Below are 21,873 nucleotides of genomic sequence, written 5' to 3' on the forward strand. Positions count from 1 at the left end.
AGGGTCTTGGACCTGGACGATTCGAAGGACGACGAAGGAGGAGGCTGCTCCACCGGAGCAATAAAACCGGGCGTGATCACCCGGCGCTCCGGCGGCTTCGGCTCTCTGTGACTAAGTTGCCCAGTGCCGGCCTACAAGAAGATCTTAGGGCCTGGCCGCGTAAAAGTAGGATAGGTCTTGGCACGGATAATGCTGCTGGAGCCTAGGCCGCCATGCTGTTTCAGGAGTCTGTTCCTTGTCGCGGCCCGACGCCAATATGATCGGTGCAGGAGGAAGGGAGTACGCGTCTACGCATCGGAGGAAGTCCTCTACACTGCCTACAGGGCCGCCAGCAAGGTGCTGAAGAAAGCTATAACCCAGGCCAAAGAAGGGCCCCACTAACCAGCACACTCCAGCCGCGCATTTACTAGCAAGCGTCGTCGAAGCGCTCTTTCCGGAGCGGGGCGAATTTGTGCCGCCATCGATGGCGCCTAGAAACGGCGAGGATATCGGCATCGACTATCCGGCGTCCCCGGTTACCGAGTCGGAATTGGGTGCGGCTGTCCTGAGGTTCGCAGGGAAATAAAAACTACACACTATACTGGCGCAATCCCAAAATTTTTGCTGCGGTGACGTTATGTAAGGACCGATAAGTTTGTATATTTACTTAAGATTTTGTATTGCCCCACTGAAAAAATTACTAAACCAAGAAAATGTATCAACACCCACCCACAAAGTCAATTTATCCTTGGACAAGACATATTACTTGATAAAGAATTATAAAAAAAATGTGTAATTAGTATTACTTGATTTCCATAATTGCATAGATTAATTAATACAATAATAATTCAATCTTTATATTTAATAATCTATATGATCGTTGGAAAAGAGTAACCACTGAGTTTCTTGCCGGTTCCTCTCGATAGATACTTTCTGAACCGGTGTTAAATTTAACGCTGTAATATGACGATTCATATCTGCTTTATATCATAGATTAAAAAGCGTTGAATTAGTATTTATTATTTTCTAGGCAGGATATATATAAATATAATTGTAATTTATTAACATAATCTGTAATTAAAATGGTTGAAACGATTAACTACTGACTTTCTTGTTGATTCTTCTTGGAAGAATGTACATTCCGAGCCAGAGATAAATTTAAATTTAATTATAAAAATTCAAATGTGCTCACAAGAGCTTACTTGAACAAAGTATATTTCGATTAGACTATTAACTTGACAAGCGTCAATTTAATATTATTGTCTATATATAAATAAACATGACGGTGCATGGTGCGCCATCTTGTCAAGCGTCGCGTCAATGGTAGCGAGGCAGCCATCTTGGATCGACAGTGGCATTCAAGATTTCCAGCACCAAGTATACGACGAATTACTAGAGCACCAACCATTGACACTCTTTTCCAACCAGTATGAAAAAACAAGATGGCGCATCAGGCGTCGTTAAATATGAATATATTCTGTTATAATTTATAAACATTAACATAGAGTTTAATAGCACACTAAACAGTTTAGTCTCTTTCGAATGATTTCGAAATTTCGATTTTTGAATGATCTCATTGAATGGGTTGTTTAGGCTCGTCCGGCTCATGCATCTCAGCTCACCCCCAAAAGGTAAAACTACCCCCAGAAATGTATTTGTCAGTCCCTTTTCATACATTTCCTCTTCTCCAATATTATCATACTTTTCAAAGCACTTGCGACAATATATCTTAGTTCATGAAATTTACTAATAGACAATCTGTATGTCTTCATCTGTCCGTCTGTTAAATTAAATATAAGAATAACCTGCGTATCTCTGTTCATAATTTCTTTTGAACGCTGTGGAGTTGCATTTTCTAATTGTATGTTTGATTGGCTGGAAAGAAAGGTTAAAAACTTTTTAAATTCATGTATATATCTTAGCAGTTAGTTTATGTTTGTCAAGTAGCTGGTTTGATCTACAATCATGACAAGTTTTGCAAGGATTGAAGCCGAATGGCTTTATCAGTCCCCAAGCTGACGCAAGTTCCGTTGAATTCAATTAAACAATGATGAAGTAGCCAGAATTAAGACAAATTCGGAATGAGAAGCAGTTCACTCTTTGAGATTGAACAAGTCTCTACTTTCGCCTTTTCCTTAGTTTTGCCTAATGCGCAAAGAGCATCATAAAGGGGGCATTACGCAGATGCGTTATATCAAAATTATCACATAGCCACAAAAGGCAACCCCGATTCTCCCACAAACCAGGTCAATTTGTAAGGGTTATATGTAAAGAAGTGCTTAATAATGTAAATATTAATAAGTGACTCAATTTCTTAAAAATAACATAATATTTGTGGCTATAGTAACATTTCTAGCCCCACTGTCTCTAAATCGGGAAAAAGGAAAAGTCTTGATATATAGCTATAAACTGTTATCATTAAAAAAAATGGTCTTCAATTACTAATAGAAAATCATTTACCTTAAAGATAAATCAATCTTCCATTGCATATTGACTATTCCAGGTTTTACTCGTACATGTTTTGGTATATTTTCATATATTTTATCTGTACAAAGGAATGCTGTCAACTCGGCCGCGCACTCTGGTGAAAGTCTGCAAATACATATATATCTTAGATTATACATGATATCTAAAACACGAATTTATGAAGAACATCTATCATATGATCTATTCTTTAGCTTTGTACTTCTGGGAAGTTACCAGGTCTGCCTACTGGTCGCTCACACTTTCTAAAAACAAACAGTAATACATACTTAATATTGTTTTGTAGGAGGAATGAGCCAGTTTAACTACACACAAAGGACATAACATCTTAGTTCCCAAGGTTGTTGGTGCTCTGATGTCTTAAGATGTAAAAAATAATTAATCTATACTAATATTATATAGAAGCAAAATTTGTTTATATGTAAGAGTTAATCTCCCAGAAATTGATACACTACAAAAAAAAATCTTATTTGTATAAAAAGTATTATGAGTGCTATGTGGTACAAATTATATTTATATCATAACATTTTCTATATTCATAAATTACATGCATTCAAAGCCGGGGCCATGTTGCTAGTCTTATTCTCTACCAATGTTTATGGCCAGTGATGACCACTTACCATAAAGTGACACATTTGCAAGTATTCTACTTTTACTAAATAAAAAAATGAGTCAAAAGATATCCAGACATGTAATATACTGCTAAGAGCATCTTGCTCAAGATCCAAATTCCGCTAATCAAGAAAAGAGGCCATCAGTAGTAAAAAAAATTTTTAAACTTTTTTTTTAAATAAGTAGCACAAACCTTAGTCCTTCCAGAAATATTTGCATGTCGCTAGCACTCCACGGCTCTTTGGTAGCCGAGCGTAACCTTGCAACATGTCTTACGATAGATCTGACTGCAGCAAACTTATTCGCATTCTGTAAACTGGACGTTCTACTGTCTGGTTCACCTTCCAACTCTTTCAGAGCCACTAAAAGTTAATACACAATTTTCTCTTTGTAAAATTATAGCAAGGTTCTTTAAATATTCATATCTTTATGAAGAGAATACTTTAAAATGTGTGTGATGCTGAACTGCTGATAAGCAGAATTTTTTACTTTTTCAAAAGTGGGTGGCGCTTCGAATAAGTCGAAGACTAAAAAAATATCCTATACGTTTTATACTTTACAAAGTGTTCATTTAAAATACTCTAATTTGTTAAAGGGTATCCTATATACCGCAACAAATTACATTTCACTCGAATTCTATTTATTAAAACTTTAGAAAACTTACACAAAACAAATGGTCGGATTTCCTTTTTCTGTATTTCCGGGGTAACATAAGAAACAGATGTCCATTGCAAAGGGCTCTCGGATAATAGCTCTAATTGCTGTGATAACATTTTAACTACAAAAAGGTAATATTCTAGTAAATATTAGATATGTAACGGAAACATTTATATTGGCCTTTATTTCCTTTTATTTTTTAAAAACCAAAGTTAAAAACGTCACACTCAAATAGATAAAATTGTTAAATACCTACATAATTTTATTATTTAAATTTTTATTTTTCATAATGAGATATTAATTATTTTTTCTATTTCAATTACAATAATAAAGTTAACGAAGTTTTTATTATAATAATTTTATAATATACAATATATCTTAATTATCAACAAGTTCAAAAACGTGTATATTGAAACTTTCGTTTTTAATCTGTAATTTTGTACATGGCGGACCGAAGCTTGCGCGAGTGTATTGTTTTCTTTATAAATTTACTTTGTAGTAAAAAACTGTATTTTGTATTATTTTTTATAATAAAATACTTAAATTAGACTTTCGTCATTGAAAAACCGAACTTAGTTTTATAAAATAATTGCCCCAAGGGTGTGAAACGGTTAAAATGGCGGCAGTACAAGGAGCCGGTAACAAGCAATGGCCAGCGAGGCCAGGTGTACAGCATCAAAATAGTCAAAGCAATGCGAGTTTAACATTAAACAGAACTATAAATCTATACCCCTTAACAAATTACACATTCGGAACCAAGGAACCATTATTTGAGAAAGATGCATCTGTACCAGCTAGGTTTCAAAGGATGCGCGAGGAGTTTGGTAAAATTGGTATGCGAAGGTTCGTAAAACATTTTATTATAACAAAAAAAATATCGATTACTGGGCATAGTAGGCGGTATAAGTGGCGTTTCCTTTTGACTTTGTTTATTTTTCTGCTTTTTCTGTGTTTTGATTTTGCAGTCAAGGAAATTGGAACTTAAACCTATCATATATTATCATATAGATAATTGTAATCGTCTGTAACCAGAGTCGGGCAGTATTTGAATTACTAGTAATCGAAATACAAATACAATTTGCTACAATTTTACATAGAAGTTATTGATAATAGAGCTCTATACATACTTGGCCATATACCAAATTTACATAAGCGAAATTATTTTCGATTATGCAAATGAAAGTCATTCTTAGACTGAAGCACTTACAAATTATTTCAAACAGTTGTCATCAATAGCTTCCCTTGCGTTTTAGGAGTACGTTGTAGGGTTTGAGATGTCAAAACATAGTTTATGCCCTATCTTGAGGTTCAAGTTTGCTTCATACCAATTTCATAGTTTCAGCATAACAGACAAACATATTACAGCTGTCTTTATAAAGGCAATGTCATATGGTATATAACAATTTATAAGGTCTCACATAATATCCATTGTAACTTTTATAACATATATATATATATATATATATATATATATATAACTTTGTAAATGGTTAATTAATAATTGGGTCTCAAATAATGATTCTCAGCCGGTTAGTTTTTTTTTTATGACAGCTCCCTCACTTGTTTTTTGGAATGTGATCGAACGTGTTAACAATAAAATCTTTTATCATCTAAATGGTGTTTGCATTTCTGACCTTAACCTATCAAAACAGAGAGTATCTTTTGCATTTTTATTATTAGTATAGACATGGATTTTGAATATATATTGCATTATAAATAAATATTATTAAATGTTAATGGACTATAAATATTGTCGAAGTACTTGGGTGATTGAGCTTGGATGTTTTTTCTTTTCGTATGTTCTGTGAATAAAGCCCTTTTTTTTCAGGAAATACACATTTCGAGCCACTTTCGAGATACACAGTATTGTTTTTCATGTATACAAGAATTGCTCATTTAATATTATAAAATAATTCAAATGCATAAAGTGAAAATCATAGTATATATTAGTGAATTTTCTTTTCTTATTCATGTAATTAGCTTAATTTTAACATGATATACTTCATGATATACTAAAAAAAAATGCAGTGTACTCTTAACATACTCTTATGAGATGCTGACGAAACTGTGTATCTTAAGATTTAAAACTATATATGTTATCACATATATAAGTTAATTCTCTATAAATATTTGATAGGCTGCATGAACTAATACAATAACTAATAATTAAAAAAAAAAAAAATATTTCAGATCAGTAGAAGGTGTACTATTGGTTCATGAACATGGTCTACCTCATGTGCTGCTTCTCCAGCTGGGCACGGCTTTCTTCAAGTTACCAGGCGGAGAACTGAATCCGGGGGAGGTATTGAAATCAAATTATACTTATATAGGCTTTTACATGTAGAAAATAGCAATCTCAGCATCATAAGTTTTTACTTGATGCACGCTAAAATACATAGCTAAATAAATAAATGTTCTGTCCAGGGAGCATCCTGACTTTGTCTTGAGATTCTTATATTTATGTGCTTGGGTGAGAATCACATATCCGTCTACAATCTCCAATTGCACTTGACATTTTCAAATGGTTACATCGACGAATATAATAAATCACACTCTTTTTATTACAGGATGAAATTGAAGGATTGAAAAGACTACTCACTGAGACCCTAGGTAGACAAGATGGTGTCAAACAGGAGTGGTCCATAGAAGATACCATTGGTATGTATACGATAGATATTAAACTAGCTGTTTAATTCTACTACACTGTTTAAGCACTTTTTGTGATGTAAAAACATCAACTAAAAAGTTGAAGCATACATTATCCGGCTCGAAGGATCAAAATTTAAACTCGTCACGTTATATAGTTTCTGGTTGTCCTTTGTTAAATATTAGAGATTTCAAAGTTTATAACACGTTTTTATTAGTTTAGTATTGTTTCCATATACTACACTTGGACACTTTTAACCTTTATACTCCTGGCAACTTTTCACTCATTTGTGTGGTCATTTAGCCATTTCTTCCTACAATGAGACTTGAAATAGTAACTGACTAGGTGCAATAATATACATACATACTGTTATGTACAAATACTATATACTTATACATAATACTTAAAACATATGTATATAACTATAATATAATAAAGAATAAAAATATGTACTGTAATTAGATAATAATTCCAAGCTTTGTATAAAGTATTTTATGTAATAAAAACATTTATTGTCTCTAGTTTTAAGAATGTTATGTTTAACAGAGATTTTGAATACCTATATTGATCCCTCAATCTTATAATCTGATAAGATTAAAAGTCTTTGAGAATAGCCGCTGTGATCAAAAACAATCAGAAGGATGTCATTATTTTGTTGTAATATATAAATAAGTTTATGTAATTTCAGGTAACTGGTGGCGCCCAAACTTCGAACCACCCCAATATCCATACATTCCACCGCACATAACGAAACCGAAAGAGCACAAACGTCTGTTCCTAGTTCAACTGCAAGACAGAGCGCTTTTCGCTGTACCGAAGAACTATAAGTTAGTAGCAGCTCCTCTATTTGAGTTGTATGACAATGCACAGGGCTATGGACCAATAATATCGTCCCTGTCGCAGAGTTTGTGCAGATTTAACTTTGTGTATATGTGAGATAGTAGAATGGAGGGGATAAGGGATACTGTGTGGGTCCGTTGGTAATGTTGAAATGTGTGTGCGATTAAAATTGTGTCTATTGCAACTGGATCAACATTTTAAGAACGATTTGATGTTATGTAATACATAATATTGATGTCGAAATGAACTATAGTCTATTCCAATGGCAGGAGGAGTTAAGGTAAACAAACCTTAGATTTTCATATTACATGCGATTTGCCAATAGCTCAGCTGTATTGTGCACTACAAACAGTTCTATCTGTCTATTTATAATCGATCACTATTCCACTTAACTACTTATTTACACTTTAATTTGAATTCCGAAGTGGAACAATTTCGACATTTAAAACGTCATTTACGAATTCACAATGAACACCACAGATTATTCAAAATCTCGACCAATTATATCGCTTCAATTCAAGGTTTGTTTATTTATCTCCTCTGTGATTGGTATGTACTATATGTAAAACTGCATTGAAACAATTGATCGCATCCTAGTATCCCCTCTAATTATAGATATATTTAAATATAAGTTGACTATTTGTATTGTAATAAAATATAAGTTAATTTGACTAAATAATACAAGTAATTGAAGTTTCATTTATTGTACCCGAAGAAAGAAGACTGTTTATTAGTATTAAGATAGTTTTAATTAGAAACATGTATATATTTGTATTGAAGATTGATTGAACTGTTGTCTCATTCTTATGTTTAGGAGTGAATGAGATAGCGAGCGTTTAAGAGAATTACGGTTAAATTGTATAAAATATTTTGACATTTGAAAGAAAACCAAGATGGCGGTTTTAAATTAATAGAATTTTTTATGTTGTTATTCTAATATTGGCTTAAATATTTTGTAATTGTTCTATATATAGTTGTTGGATCGTCTAGTGAAGTCTTTAAATATTTTTGTAAGTATTAGTAAATGGGTAAAATAAAAAGTTTTAGGGTTGTAGTTGTTTCACGGTTGAAGATTATTATGTATAAGAAAGCATCCTTTAATTTATTTAAATATATTTTTTTCTAAATTTTGTTGAATATATAAAATACAGTTGTGCTGAATTTTGTTAAGAAGGTAAATTAAATCGATTAATTATAATTCAATGTCAACTCGAATTCTAAATTCGAACAATATAAATTTACATTTTTGTATATATTTTTTTTTCTAACTGTTAGAAACATACTTCTTACAATTTAACGCTGGTAGATTATATTCTATCGAAGTGCGTAATTTCAGTTAAATTATAAACACAAACTTAACCGATATATCATAAACTATCAAGAAACAATATTTCGACAGCTCACCATCTCGCGAGATAGATTACAATCTAACGGTATTTACAATTCTACGGTATATATATATATATGCAATAATAATATAAAATAATATCGCAATGTTAAGTGTTATGTATAATACTTCAAAAAAAAAGTTTAGTATACAGTGTACATAATGATTTTAACACAATAGCTTGCTATCTCTTTCTAGTGTATGAAAAGAAAGGATGAAGAGATATTGTACCAAAGAATATACAAGTGTAGTATTATAATCAATTGTTGTAGTGTGTTCGTGAGTTGTGATATGTCTATTTCAATAATTTGTATATTTATCTGACAAAGTTTTATAATCTTTATATATATGTACTGACTGACTACCGAAACAGAACTATAGAGTCTAGTAAGCTGATATTTAAAACATGTTATTTTGTAATGTAAGAGCATCCTAAAAGAAAGGTTCTTTTGGAGATATCAATTGGGGGGGGGGGGGTTGAGGGTTGTTGTTGTGTTATCATTTGTCGTTTGTTGGTGTTATAAATCTAGTCTATGGTTTTGAAATACGACTTAAGGACTGCCCATTACACCGTCTCATTCCATGACCGTGCTAGGTATATGTCAGACATTGAAAATATTGTTTGTATTGAGACTGACTGACGTCGCGGGCCATGCACGTCCATCAACAATTTTCACCGAGAATATTTTACCTGTGCCGATAAGTTGTGTTTTGTGTCGGTCTAGTGGCCATAGTTTCAATACAATGAATATATCTATTACAACTTAGAAAACGGAAGCCAAACTCATGTTAAAAAATTTAAAAGTCGTGCCAAAAAAACATTGATAAATAAAGCATATTATTCAATACAAGATTATATTTATAACGAAAAATCGTGGATTTAGTATTTGTTGGTTTCTAGACAGGCTATATACATACATACATTTAATTGGAATGGTGGAACTACTGAGTTTCTTGCCGGTTTGTTGTAACATTGTAATATGACAGTTCGAAAGTCCTTTTATGAGTCTGCTTGACTCACTAGAACTTTCAACCTGCCACGTTAATAGCACGGTCAAGATATTTCACGGTATTTTGGGTAGAGTCCTCTATTTTAATTCTAGTCCCAAGAGTACGATTTGTCTATCAATAACCTTTACAAGATTAGTCGTAATCGTTAAAGTTTGTAAGAAAATCAATAATTTAATGTTTCTAAAGGTAAGTTTTATGTACGTATGTAATTATAATATGTTAAGAACAGATTATTAATACTGTTTGTTAAGAATTACCACAGATAGTGAACGATTACAATATTTATATAGAATTTTGCTTATTCAGTTGTGTTAATGGAGAAGTCTTAAAACGAAAAGGCGTACCAATATTTTTTAAATGTTTATCTATTATATTGTATTTTATTATCAATGATAAGTTTATATGACATAGACCCCAAGGCTAATCGAATACTGTGAGATTTTGACATAGAAAATTGTACTATTTTTTTAATGGTTTGATATGTTCCCAAGGTGGACCTGTTAAAATAGAACATGTTCGCTTGTCATGGCAATGATGTGCTTGCCTAACATGTATATGGGACGTGTCCCATACGTCCGGAAATTGATTTGAGATGTGTTCAGCGTTCAGTTAAAATTAGCACCACGCTCCATCTGTCCAGCGAGTTCTACGCGAGTTCAAGAAGAGTAGTGCTATAAACACAATGGCACTCCCATGGTAGTGGTAGGTGGTAGAACATTCAGACTTGCCATGCCTCGCAAGGGATAGTAGATGTATCTCTGGAATAAGTAAAGATAAGATACGTGAGATTACAACGAAGGCAGGCTCTGCGAAATAGTTAGTGGCGTAAGTCGTCACAAATCAGTCGGAATGTCTTGGTAATTTGTGGAGTAAACGGTTACAAAATAAAACAAGAATCGCTATACTGCTCAAGAATGCGGAATAATTGTTTTGATTTTTTTTTGGGTATTTTCAACGGTGGCATTGTTGTATCGTAGTCGGATACCAACTGCACTGCAAGCAACCAACTATCAACCACCAACAGTACGGCGTTTAGCTGCTCGCTTAGAAAAGTATAGGACAACACGAGATGCTGTCAGGTCTTGGCGGCCCCGGAGTAGTTGCTTTGCTGAGAATATTGCGGATGAGGCTGAAGATGTCGCCGAGGTCCTCGGACGACCAAGCAATCGGCGGCCTATATCAATAATTTTCTGGTAGTGGTCTTTTTTTGGTACTTGAAGATGTTCCCTTACAAAGTGCAGACACTGATTTAGCTGGTCGTTGACCCCCCAAATGCGTGTAAACTACTCTCAAGCCAACCTGACTATTAAATTTTATAATCAACATCTTGATGTCTAGAAATCTACAACAGCACGATTTTTAAGGCAGATTCTGCGGATCCAGCTTTGTCGACTCGATACAATTTGGGAACCTTCAATAGGAGAGCTTACCCATTTCCGGTGAGCCACCTGCTCCTTTGCCATCTATACCAAAACAAAAATCATCATTATCGATGAGACCCATTTCCATCGCTGTGGATGCGTGAATAAGCAGAATTATCGTTTCTGGGGCATCGGAAATCAGCGAATGGCATATGGTGTTGTTTTTACGCTGGAGGAGTCAGCGGGCCAAACCATTTCTGTGACCAGCGAGCATTACAAGCCCATGCACAACGATTTTTTCTTTTGACAACTAGACGAATTGGGACTAGAGAACATGTGGCTCCATCAGGATAGAGCAACGGCTTATACTGCACGACCCACAACGAATTCTGAGGAGTTAATTTCTGGATTAATCTTTCGTTTAACCCTACTAGGTTTTTTTTGTAGAGCTTCTTAAAGTCACTTATTTCAACAAAGTCTCAGGCTTGAAGTCATTAAAGAGAATTTCAGTCACGAATGCGGGCACCTATCACCGGAAGTTCTGGCAAGACCGAAGAAAAAATCGGGCCCGTAAAATTTTTTACTATATCGATTCGATTTGGTCGATATCGTTTTCTCTACTTCATGAAAAAAAATTGGACTTCAAATAAACACAATCCAAAATAAAACTAACGAATTTTATTTATTAAAAAAAAAAAAATCAAATAACATTGGTGACTTTTCCCGTTACTAGATTATAACAATTAGTTTAAGCACGAAAACTTGTTTAATATTAAAACGTCTTGACAATATTTTATTGTCAAGAAGTTTTAATCATAGGTACATATATACGTTACGTTTTAATAAATACGAATGTCTTGTTTACGAGTCTCGTGATAACGTCGAAATATCGAGCTGCACCGAATAAAAATAAAAAAACATGGTACATATCCCGTATTAAATACTTGTAGTAATAAAAATAACCATGTTAATTTAAAATCTTATTTTATTTTTATATTATTCTATATATGTACATACATAACAAAAATTACATTCTTCATTTCTTGATGGAACAAATAGTACTAAACGAGATCTGAGGTAAAGGCGCGTATACCTTTATGCTACAACAATCCGTCTCGTTTTCGTTCAAAACAAGTAAGTTCTTGAATGCCAATTGCCCCAAGTATCAAGCGCTTTGGTGAAATGTGATATTTACTGCAGAGTTCACGGCCATAGACATTTATATATAAACAGTTTTACTACTATGATATATTCATAAAAATCTTTGACAATCGTTGGTGCAAATCATTGTCTGAATTGAACCCGAGCGCTTATGTTTAAGCGTACAAGTATGGCCTCTATTTGGACAAATACTACTTGGGCTTAAACAAAACGAACAACTTAATAAAAAACTTGTGATACATTATAGAAGAGTTTTTTCTCTTCTCGAAGGTAAGACTTCTCTTCATTATATGAATTTTGTGGCGCATCGCGCATGTATACATTGTCTTACAACAGATTCGAATACCCAAAACTATCCTTTGTAAAAATTAAATTTAAAATTAATGTAAACCTTTGGCACGGAAATTTTACGTCCAAGCTACTTCATAAAAAAAAAATATTTTTTTATGTAAAATAGTAAATAATCTTGTTTGGCGGTAACCACCAAAGCAACTTCAGGGTCAGCTCTTGCATACACAAACTTATCTACCAATTAAGAAAAAAGTGGCTGTTACATACGGACGGACGCACAGACAGATAGACATGACGAATGCATAAGGGTTCCGTTTTTTTGTCATTTGTCTACGGAACCCTAATAATATCTTCTATCTATTGTCATATTTTTTCTCAATTAGTTTTACTTAAAAATTGACAGTTAAGTATGAAAAGTCTTTTAGTAAAAAAAAAAAGAAATCCTTAAATTAAGCAACGATTCAAAATGTTTTCTCAATTTTATTTCACGGTTTAAGATTTCAATTTATTTTTATAGCCAGTCTCATAAATATTTCTTTAGTACAATGCGTTTGACTTGTGTGATATTATTATGTTTAAAATTTGTCACTGGAAGTATTTGGAAGAACGGAATTGTTCATTACGCTATTAATAGCAAGGATTATGGTATTTTATTGAAATTTTTGTTTAGAATATAATCTTTACTGCCTAAAATTCCAGGATTTGACAGCTGTGACACGTAAATTAAAAATATTCATATTATTTCCAACCAGAAGTAAAAAGAATAGAATAACCATCTCATTATATAATAACAATAATATAAATTACTTTAAATTAATAAATTTATTTCTATAAAAACCACCTAAAATGGCATATATTATTTTATATTCTATGATTCATGATGTCCAAAGCACCCAAACTTCGCGCCAAAAAAGTAAACCCAAGCCTCTGTGACAGGCTATCGAACACGTTTCTTTTTTTTTAAATATATTACGCTAAGGTATATAAATGTAATAAAATCAAAACAGGTCCGGTCACAAGTCTGAATGTAAGGTACCACTATAATTAAAAAAAATATATATTGTAAGTTAACGATTCAAAAGTGCTTGTGATAATCCTACTTGAATAAAATATACATCATTTGATCAACAGACACACATTCTCAAGACATTATCATGACGACATTTTCTCAAATTCAAAATGAAATATGCATCAAATTCTTCCAAGCTCAGATGAATTTAAATAACAGTAATGGGGACAGAATATTGTATATAAGTAATCCGGATAAGTGGAAACATTGTATGCCAATAGTTTACGACTTTAGGAAAAGTGTAATAGTAAGTACATTAATTTGCTTAAATAGTAAATAACAGTCTACTTACTCCTCACGATATTTTCCTTTGCAGCTGGAATGATGCTTATGAAACTTCAGTGTTAAACCTTTTTTTTGAATATTACTTGTTATATTTGGTTAAGATGAATGTACTGTGTTAGGTTATATCGGTTCTTTATTCCTCAGTGGCGGACTAAACCCGTCAGATGCCCGGGTTGACAAAGCAGAATGAGGCCCCCTTTTGTAAAAATGTAGTTTTACAAGCTTTTTAATCAGTTTACATTTGTGTGTATAAATAAATGTTTATATTTATTTATTATTATCCCATCAAAACATAAATGTAAAATGAGTGCCAAGTTCAATATTTAATATAGGCCTTGGTTGTTGACTTCAACGACAAAAGAAGTGAGATCGAAATGGGTGCCAAGTTCAATGGTCAGTCCTGAAATTTATTTATAACTACATAAAATATCATTTCTGCTTATAACTTAGGAGAATATATTGTAGCCTAAGGTCTGACTGGAGACCCGGGGTGAGCCGCCCCTACCATGTTAGTCCGCCACTGTTATTCCTATTGAAGTTGATTCATGAGTAAATGGAGGCACGTGTATGAATGTAAACAGTATTTTTTTCATATTTATTAAACTTATAACTCTATATTGTATTTTTGGCTGTTTACATCCTCAAAGTTTTTAGAGCAGCGTGTAGGGATTGCAATCCGGCGTAATTTTCAGTCCAGCCGGATTCGACCGGATTCCCACCGATCCAGTCCCCGGATCCGGTATATTGGTACCGGATCCGGTAGACGTATAATGAAGCCGGATCCGGCGGATTACCGAATCCGTTTTTCCGGATTGCAATCCCTAGCAGCGTGGCTGTATAATAAAACATCTGCTTTGTAGTGAGTAGGATCATGGAATGTTTATTAGAAAAATGTTTCCAGTATATATACAAAAAGTTTCGACAAAAATACAACTTCTTTCAGAGCGTATCATCTGTTTTAAATAAATAGTTTTTTTGTTAGAACCGATCGTTTTTTAAGCGATGAAGTACAGATGTGGTATGCGCTTGGAGTGGCTAATAAGTGGCAGACGATGTAACGATGAGGTGCAGATGTGGTATGCGCTAGGAGTGGCTATCAAGAAGCTAGCGAAGTAACGGCGTACTGATGTGCTTCTACAAGTTTTTATGCTGTTAACGTTAACAGTTGATTTATTCTCTCGCTTTTTTTTCTTCAAGTATTAATTTTTTTTTGTATTCAATATAGGATATGCCCATCGGCTATAAATGTCTGAACCAAAAGGATATAGCGAGGATTGTCGTGGAGATGCTAAAAGCAAGCATTAATCCAAATGGTATAAAATTTATTCGTTTTTATTCTTAAGAAAGTAACTTTTTAATTTAAACACAATATAATGTCGATCCAATATTGTCATATGTAGTCTCTCTATCGTATATTTCTTAATACTCTGTAGACGCTCTAATAACTCTTATTTATTGTAAGGGTATCTGGCACTGATCTTACTCACTCAGCCTTCTAAGGACGAATTCCACTATACCCTTTTCAAGTTAGCTTGATGTTTTTGACAGACGGGCTAGTGATGAGAAACAGAAAATATAACATATATAACAGTCGATGGAACGATGGAATGCGAATCAAAATAGAATCAATTTTTTTTTTAACTTATTTTTCTAAAGAGTTATACCAGCTAAAGAGACCACAACCAAAAGGACCCCCGTTCGTAACAATAACTTAACAATGATATTTAATAAGGATTTTTGTAATCTGTATTTGTAGCAGTTACTGCCTGTTATTCGCGTCCCTACCGTCCGACCGGTGTAACATTGTACAAGCGTCTATTATTTTCAGTGTTTCTATTTAAATTTTACTTTGAAGCAATAATATATAATACAAAGAGTCTTAAAATTTTCGGATAACGCTTGAATCTTTAGGAACTTTTGAATTATATGTACTTTTTTAAATGTTATTCCAATTTTTAAAATCATTAAATTAAGAAAATAATATGTTCGTCATTGTAAAGTTATGTCGATCAGAAAAATTTACATCTGTGAAAAAGATCAAGCTATCTTGTCCAAACCGCAACTTGATCGTTACGTTTGTAGAATACTCGACAACAACGATTACGTTTCATTGCGATTGCGATTAACGGTTAATTTGTTTGAAGAATTGGGCCCTGGCTTTGTCATGTAGTATCAAATCATGCACACAAACAGAGCTCTCATTACGACAACGAGTTAAATCCATAGACAATAACCACTTTTATTAGTTAGACATTCTTAACTGTCTACATAAATATTTCAAAACAATTCAAATCGAAATTTTTGGTACAAAACCAAATGTAGACAAAGACAGAGTGGACTGGTGAGAATTCCATTGTTGTGAAGTGCTCCGAGATGTTCCGTCTGAGATATAACTGTCATGGCTACTCGTGTATGACACAGACTTTGCCGTACTGTCATGTTGTAGACGCTATTCATAGAATAGAAAACAATAAACGACAATGGCATAGACAATTTAACTATTTTTTACTAATTGCAAGATTCCTTTTAATGAAGTCTTTTCTTCAGACAGATAAAATATACTTATGATTGCAATGTCTTATTAATGATGTTATATGAACATTAATTTATTTTAGGATCAGCGATAAATAGTTTTGACTTACTTAAGAAGTTCGAAGATGAGGTAAGTTAATTCAACTTTGACATCGTATTATCGCCATGATTAATGTAGTCTTCTTTAATAATATTTACACGGTATACTAAATATTACTACAGAGTCCTCCGGCATATAACCTACTCAAATATAGCCTTTTGGCGTACTGTCAAATCTATATGTATATAAAAGCGAAATACCATTCACTGATTAACCACGAAATCTCAAACTATAACATCTAAAAATTTGTAATTTGGCAGATAGGTTCCTTATAGGGTGCAGACATCTGCCAAGAACGATTATGAAACTCCATTCCTAAAGGGGTAAAACGGCGGTTGGAAGTTTGTGTTTTAGAATATTCGCGCGGGTAAAGCTGTAGGTTCGGTATTATTTATTTGTGTTTGTAATTCATCTCGTGCTCGGCGGTGACGGAAAACATCGTGAGGAAACGTGCATGTGTCCAATTTCAACGAAATTCTGCCACATGTGTATTCCACCAACCCGCATTGGAGCAGCGTGATGGAAAATGCTCCAAACCTTCTCCTCAAAGGGAGAGGAGGCCTTTAGCCCAGCAGGGGGAAATTTACAGGCTGCTAACGCTAAAATGCCTAACACCAGACGAGCAATGCTAAACTAACTAAACGTGAGGGAACTCGCGGGCGACAACTAGCACGATATATTCCTAGACCTTAAAACAGGGTAATTTATATATTCGTACATTCTCTTCTCTCCGTGTAACAGCAAAACTGCTCATCACCGCCCATGGATATTGTAAGAAATATTAACCATCCCTTATAACGTCCATGAGCGTCCAACCTTGGGAGTTAAGATGCAATGTACATCGAGCCTGTAATGTAATAATACCATAGGGCTCCGTACAAGCCCGTCTGGGTAGATACCACCCACTCATCAGATATTCTACCGCCAAATAACAGTACTCTGTATTGTTGTGTTCCGGTTAGAAGGGTGAGTGAGCCAGTGTAAACACAGGCACGAGAGACATAACATCTTAGTTTCCGAGGTTGGCGGCGCATAGGTGATGTAAGGAATGGTTAATATTTCTTACAGCGCCTTTGTCTATGGGCGGTGGTGACCACTTACCATCAGGTGGCCCATATGCTCGTCCGCCAAACAACGCCATAAAAAAAAGTATTGTTGTTCAGCGGTAGAATACGTGATGTGTACCTCTACCTACCTAACTACATCTTGTAAGACCGGCCTCGGCCATTAGAGATGAAAATGGAAGCTGTAAATAATCCATCAAAATTTTCAGGATTCACAATCAACAGATACACTTATATCGACGAAGAATCGTAATTATATAAACTCCATGTACCAATCGGAATGCGGTCGCATATATCAACCGTTACAGATAATACAAAGACGTACGATTGACAATTATTCTGAATATCCAATGATAAACAATGACAACTTGGATTATTATCGTGACAAATTGTGGCCGAACGGTATCGTTGTGTATGGAATCGACGAGGATTTGAGTGAGTTCTTCTTTTTTTTTTTTTAAGAAGGCAAACGTTTGAAAAAGTTAAAAAAGTTTGGCAAAGGATTGAAGATAAACGAACGTAACGTTGTTATATTATTCACTTTTCGAGTATTTTTGTTTTTAGCAAGCCACTATTGAATAGTGATGTGAAATACGATCCATAACCTTATCCTAGAGATAAAAGCTAAACCCAAGCTGTGGGCATTTTAAAGTCCGTTGGATTAAAAAACAGGCTGAATAAAATCAAGCCTAGGGCTACAAATACTCGAATTGGGTACCATTTTTTTGTTACCTAATAACTTTCTAGCAGCTGAGACGTCACAAACATAAAATTATATCTGTAAGAAAAAAGTGTTCATGACACTATCTCAATGAACTTTTCTCCCGCCTCTTCATTGCTGGATTCCACGTGATCTTTTTTAGCAGATCAAAGGATAAATTAAAACGAAGAACTAATTTGTTCTTGGCTAACTTGGTGATAACTTCGCGTGCCTAAGCTTAACTTTTAAAACGTTTTAATATTTTTATAAACACTAACCAACTTAAGAAGAACTTATATTGATAATATACATATAAAAATTTAATCTCTTTGATCATGATTATAGAAAAATCAGAAGATTATAACACGCTTCAAGACGCAATGACGGCTATTGCACGTTTTTCCTGTGTATCGTTTCAAGAAACTATTGATAATGACGAATTTACAGAGAAAAATTACATTTGGTTTGATAAAGATGGGGATGACATGCCGTTGTTCGGATATGGAGGGGGTAAACAGGTAAGAGCTGGAATTAGATAAGTTATCATTGCGTGTGTGTGAGAGGGCCAATTCTTCTAACTTATAACGGTTTTCATGCGTTCCCGAAAGTATTTTCTTGGTGGTAGGGCTGCGTGCAAGCCCGTCTTGGTAGGTACTACTCATCAGATATTCTACCGCGAAACGGCAGTATTCAGTATTGTTGTATTCCGGTTTGAAGGGTGAGTGAGCCAGTGTAACTACAGGCACAAGGGACATAATATCTTAGTCCCCAGGGTTAGTGGCACATTGGCGATGTAAGCAATGGTTATTATTTCTTACAGCACTGTTGTCTATGGGCAGTGGTGACCACTTACCATCAGATGGATCATTTGCTCGTCCGCCAACCTATATCATAAAAAAAATACTTGCTCAGTCCAACTGGGTGCACAAGCAACAACCAAAAATTAATTATAGATTCCGTACCTATAATAGCAACTATAATAATCATGCAAATGGCGCCCAACGTGGGGCATCCGACGATTAGAGAATTTACTATTTTATGGTTCAATTTAATATTATTTAAATTAATATTTAATAAAATAAAAAAAAAGTGAATTTCTTTTAAAAAAAGATCAAAAAAGTTTAAAGACGTTTTTCTTTTGATTATTGACGCCAATGCGTCGCCAATGCGTCGCAACTTTGGGAGCTAAGATGTCTCTTGCGCCTGCAGTTACACTGGCTCGCCCATCTCTCAAACCGGAACATAGAATAGTTATCTAAGTATCGCTCATGGACGGCAAAATATATGATAACTGGGTTGTACTTTGATAAGTATACTGGCTGACTTGCACCAAGTATTTACTAAATTTCAGGAAATAAAGTTGTCATCGTTCCTGCGAGGTGCGCCTGGCCACACTGGGCACGTCGTTAACAACTTGCTAAGGATCCTTGGCGTTCATATGATGTCTAATCGTTACGACCGAGACAACTACGTCATCATCAATTGGAAGAATGTTGAAAAGGGTAATTTATTCTTTACTAGTTTTGGCCCGTAGCTACGCCCACGTCTGAAATCGGTCGCTTCTATTCTGATTCCCAAAAGTAAAATTCATTGATATATAAAATCAAAATCAAAATATACTGTATTCAAGTAGGCTTTTACAAGCACTTTTGAATCGTCATTTAAAAAATGATATTAAGTGCAGCTATCACCGGTTCGGAATGCAGATTCTATCGAGAAGAACCGGCAAACAGTAGTTACGGGAAACACCACTGAATTTTCATGTGCTTAATTTATTTTTATTATTCATTTCGTGTTCGGTGAAGGAAAACGTCTCGTAGAAAATTGCATGTGTTAGACCAAGACACAATTAAATTCTACCACATGTATGCCCAATCACACAAACTTATCTTCTCCTCGAATGGAGAGACTGTTACTTTATATTATTTAATTTAAGTCACAGAATAGTATCAATCGTATCAATTAAAAAGGGACAGCAAAAATTTGCTGATTGTAACACCAGTACCAAGATTAAACAAGGTTTCACAATAATTTAAGGCAAGGAACATTTTCTCGAGAAGGCTCCCGAGGCCGCGTGGATCTCGGCGATCCCTTATGACTTCAGCAGTGTAAGTCACGCGTCAGCGAACTATATGTGTGGGAACTGCGACCTTGGGCAGACTACGGTGCAACCTATGCAGGTATCGAATAGATTTATGTACTAACGTATACGCTGGATACGTTATTGTGGACTTGCATATGTACAAACACTGAGATCAGTTTCATAATCCTGGGATGGGATCATCATCATCATCAACTACACGGAGACGGAGCAGGACCAAGGGTTTTACGTGCTATCCGAGGCACGGTATCGTATTGCCAAACTCATGGCTGTTTCTAAGAACTTCTTGCTGAGAAAACCAAATAAAACTGGGTCTAGAGAGACCATAAGTCTAAATAAAAAATATTGTAAAGCAACCAGCGTTCCGTCCCAATATTTTCCATGTGAAATATGTATTTTATTTACTCGATCGCAGCGATACCTGTGGTCCAATCTAAGCTATCCAGGGAACCACAAAATAAACGCAAAAAAAATCACCATAATCGGTCCAACAGCTTCAAGGCATTCAGTCACATACACACGTACCAAATATGAAATATATATAGAACTAGGTATTTGCTCGCATGTTTAAAGCTTGGTATCAGGAGGCAAAAAAATCGATGCATTGGTTTGGCCACGAAAGAGCAACAGACAGACATACCGTTAATTACACATTTATAATATTAGTATAGATGAATGAACGAACGGATAAATAAAATAAAAAAAGCACTGCAGTTCGTGATTATAATTTTAATTTCAAGGACCGTCTTTGGCATCGAACGTTGTCTATGGGTCGTGTAAATCGTTTGAGTGAATTGGATATCTTATTGATTGACATGATGTATCATTCGCAATGTGGGGAACGATCAACGAAACGAAGATCTGAAATTAAACAATAAAATTGTTCATTCAAATCTGTGTTTTATTATTCATCTTTTAATAAACCTACTTATTACTGCCGTATTTAAGTTAATGGTGTTGGTATGTGGTTGCCACCGTCCAGATATTAACTATCCTTTCGATCGTCATCGGGCTACTAATTTAGAGATCAAAGATGTTATGTCCCTTGTGCCTGTGACACAATTGTCTCTCCATATCCATTAAACGCACCATTTTTTTTATTATTTTTTTTTAATTAGCTGGGCAGCCTACCTACTACCTAACTAGTGGTACCACTGCTCATTAACATTGGCACAGTAGTTGAACTAACTTACTAAACCTTTAAACCGGAGCACAGAATACTTTAGGCTGATTACTGAAATGCCTCTCAATTCAAACTCGGTGAACTGAGCTAAATTTAAATGGAATTCTCAAACGTCACTCATAAGGGCGTTATTAGCTGAGTTTCTCTCAAATGTTTGTTAATGAAAATATTAAATTAAAACAGGTCCTTCTCGACGTTCAATTTATTTTACGTTCGGTTTATAATAATTTGTTGTAATAAAAACAAATTTAAGATAGCGAACACTAATTTAACGACGTCACAAATCTTATAATTTGAAAGGGCATAATATTTGCTAAATGACGTTCTGTAAATGATGAATTAAAGATGCCTATTAAAGTGACGGATGTTTAATTATACTTAAAATTCATATATTTATCCAATTCCGTCT

General features: G+C 34.4%; 3 protein-coding genes across 3 annotated transcripts; 2 read left to right on the forward strand and 1 right to left on the reverse strand.

Annotated features, from left to right (window-relative positions):
• Positions 1-1,536: 1,536 nt before the first annotated feature.
• Positions 1,537-3,949, reverse strand: LOC113396822 (uncharacterized). Its single transcript, XM_026634879.2, has 4 exons — positions 3,740-3,949; positions 3,269-3,437; positions 2,440-2,571; positions 1,537-1,854 (listed from the first exon to the last, which is right to left on the reverse strand). The coding sequence occupies exons 1-4, from the start codon at positions 3,846-3,848 to the stop codon at positions 1,638-1,640; spliced, it is 627 nt and encodes a 208-aa protein (XP_026490664.2). The 5' UTR covers positions 3,849-3,949; the 3' UTR covers positions 1,537-1,637.
• Positions 3,950-4,158: 209 nt separating this feature from the next.
• Positions 4,159-7,649, forward strand: Cpsf5 (Cleavage and polyadenylation specific factor 5). The gene is made up of 4 exons (XM_026634888.2): positions 4,159-4,575; positions 5,923-6,034; positions 6,300-6,390; positions 7,068-7,649. The coding sequence occupies exons 1-4, from the start codon at positions 4,349-4,351 to the stop codon at positions 7,313-7,315; spliced, it is 678 nt and encodes a 225-aa protein (XP_026490673.1). The 5' UTR covers positions 4,159-4,348; the 3' UTR covers positions 7,316-7,649.
• A 5,265-nt stretch (positions 7,650-12,914) lies between these two features.
• On the forward strand, positions 12,915-21,165 carry LOC113396834 (zinc metalloproteinase nas-7-like). The gene is made up of 9 exons (XM_064220113.1): positions 12,915-13,075; positions 13,562-13,746; positions 15,010-15,097; positions 16,400-16,446; positions 17,690-17,915; positions 18,526-18,698; positions 19,532-19,682; positions 20,218-20,360; positions 21,022-21,165. The coding sequence occupies exons 1-9, from the start codon at positions 12,976-12,978 to the stop codon at positions 21,157-21,159; spliced, it is 1,251 nt and encodes a 416-aa protein (XP_064076183.1). The 5' UTR covers positions 12,915-12,975; the 3' UTR covers positions 21,160-21,165.
• The last annotated feature ends 708 nt before the right edge of the window (positions 21,166-21,873 follow it).

This window comes from Vanessa tameamea, chromosome 31, assembly GCF_037043105.1.
Source record: "Vanessa tameamea isolate UH-Manoa-2023 chromosome 31, ilVanTame1 primary haplotype, whole genome shotgun sequence".
Classification (NCBI taxonomy): domain Eukaryota; kingdom Metazoa; phylum Arthropoda; class Insecta; order Lepidoptera; family Nymphalidae; genus Vanessa; species Vanessa tameamea.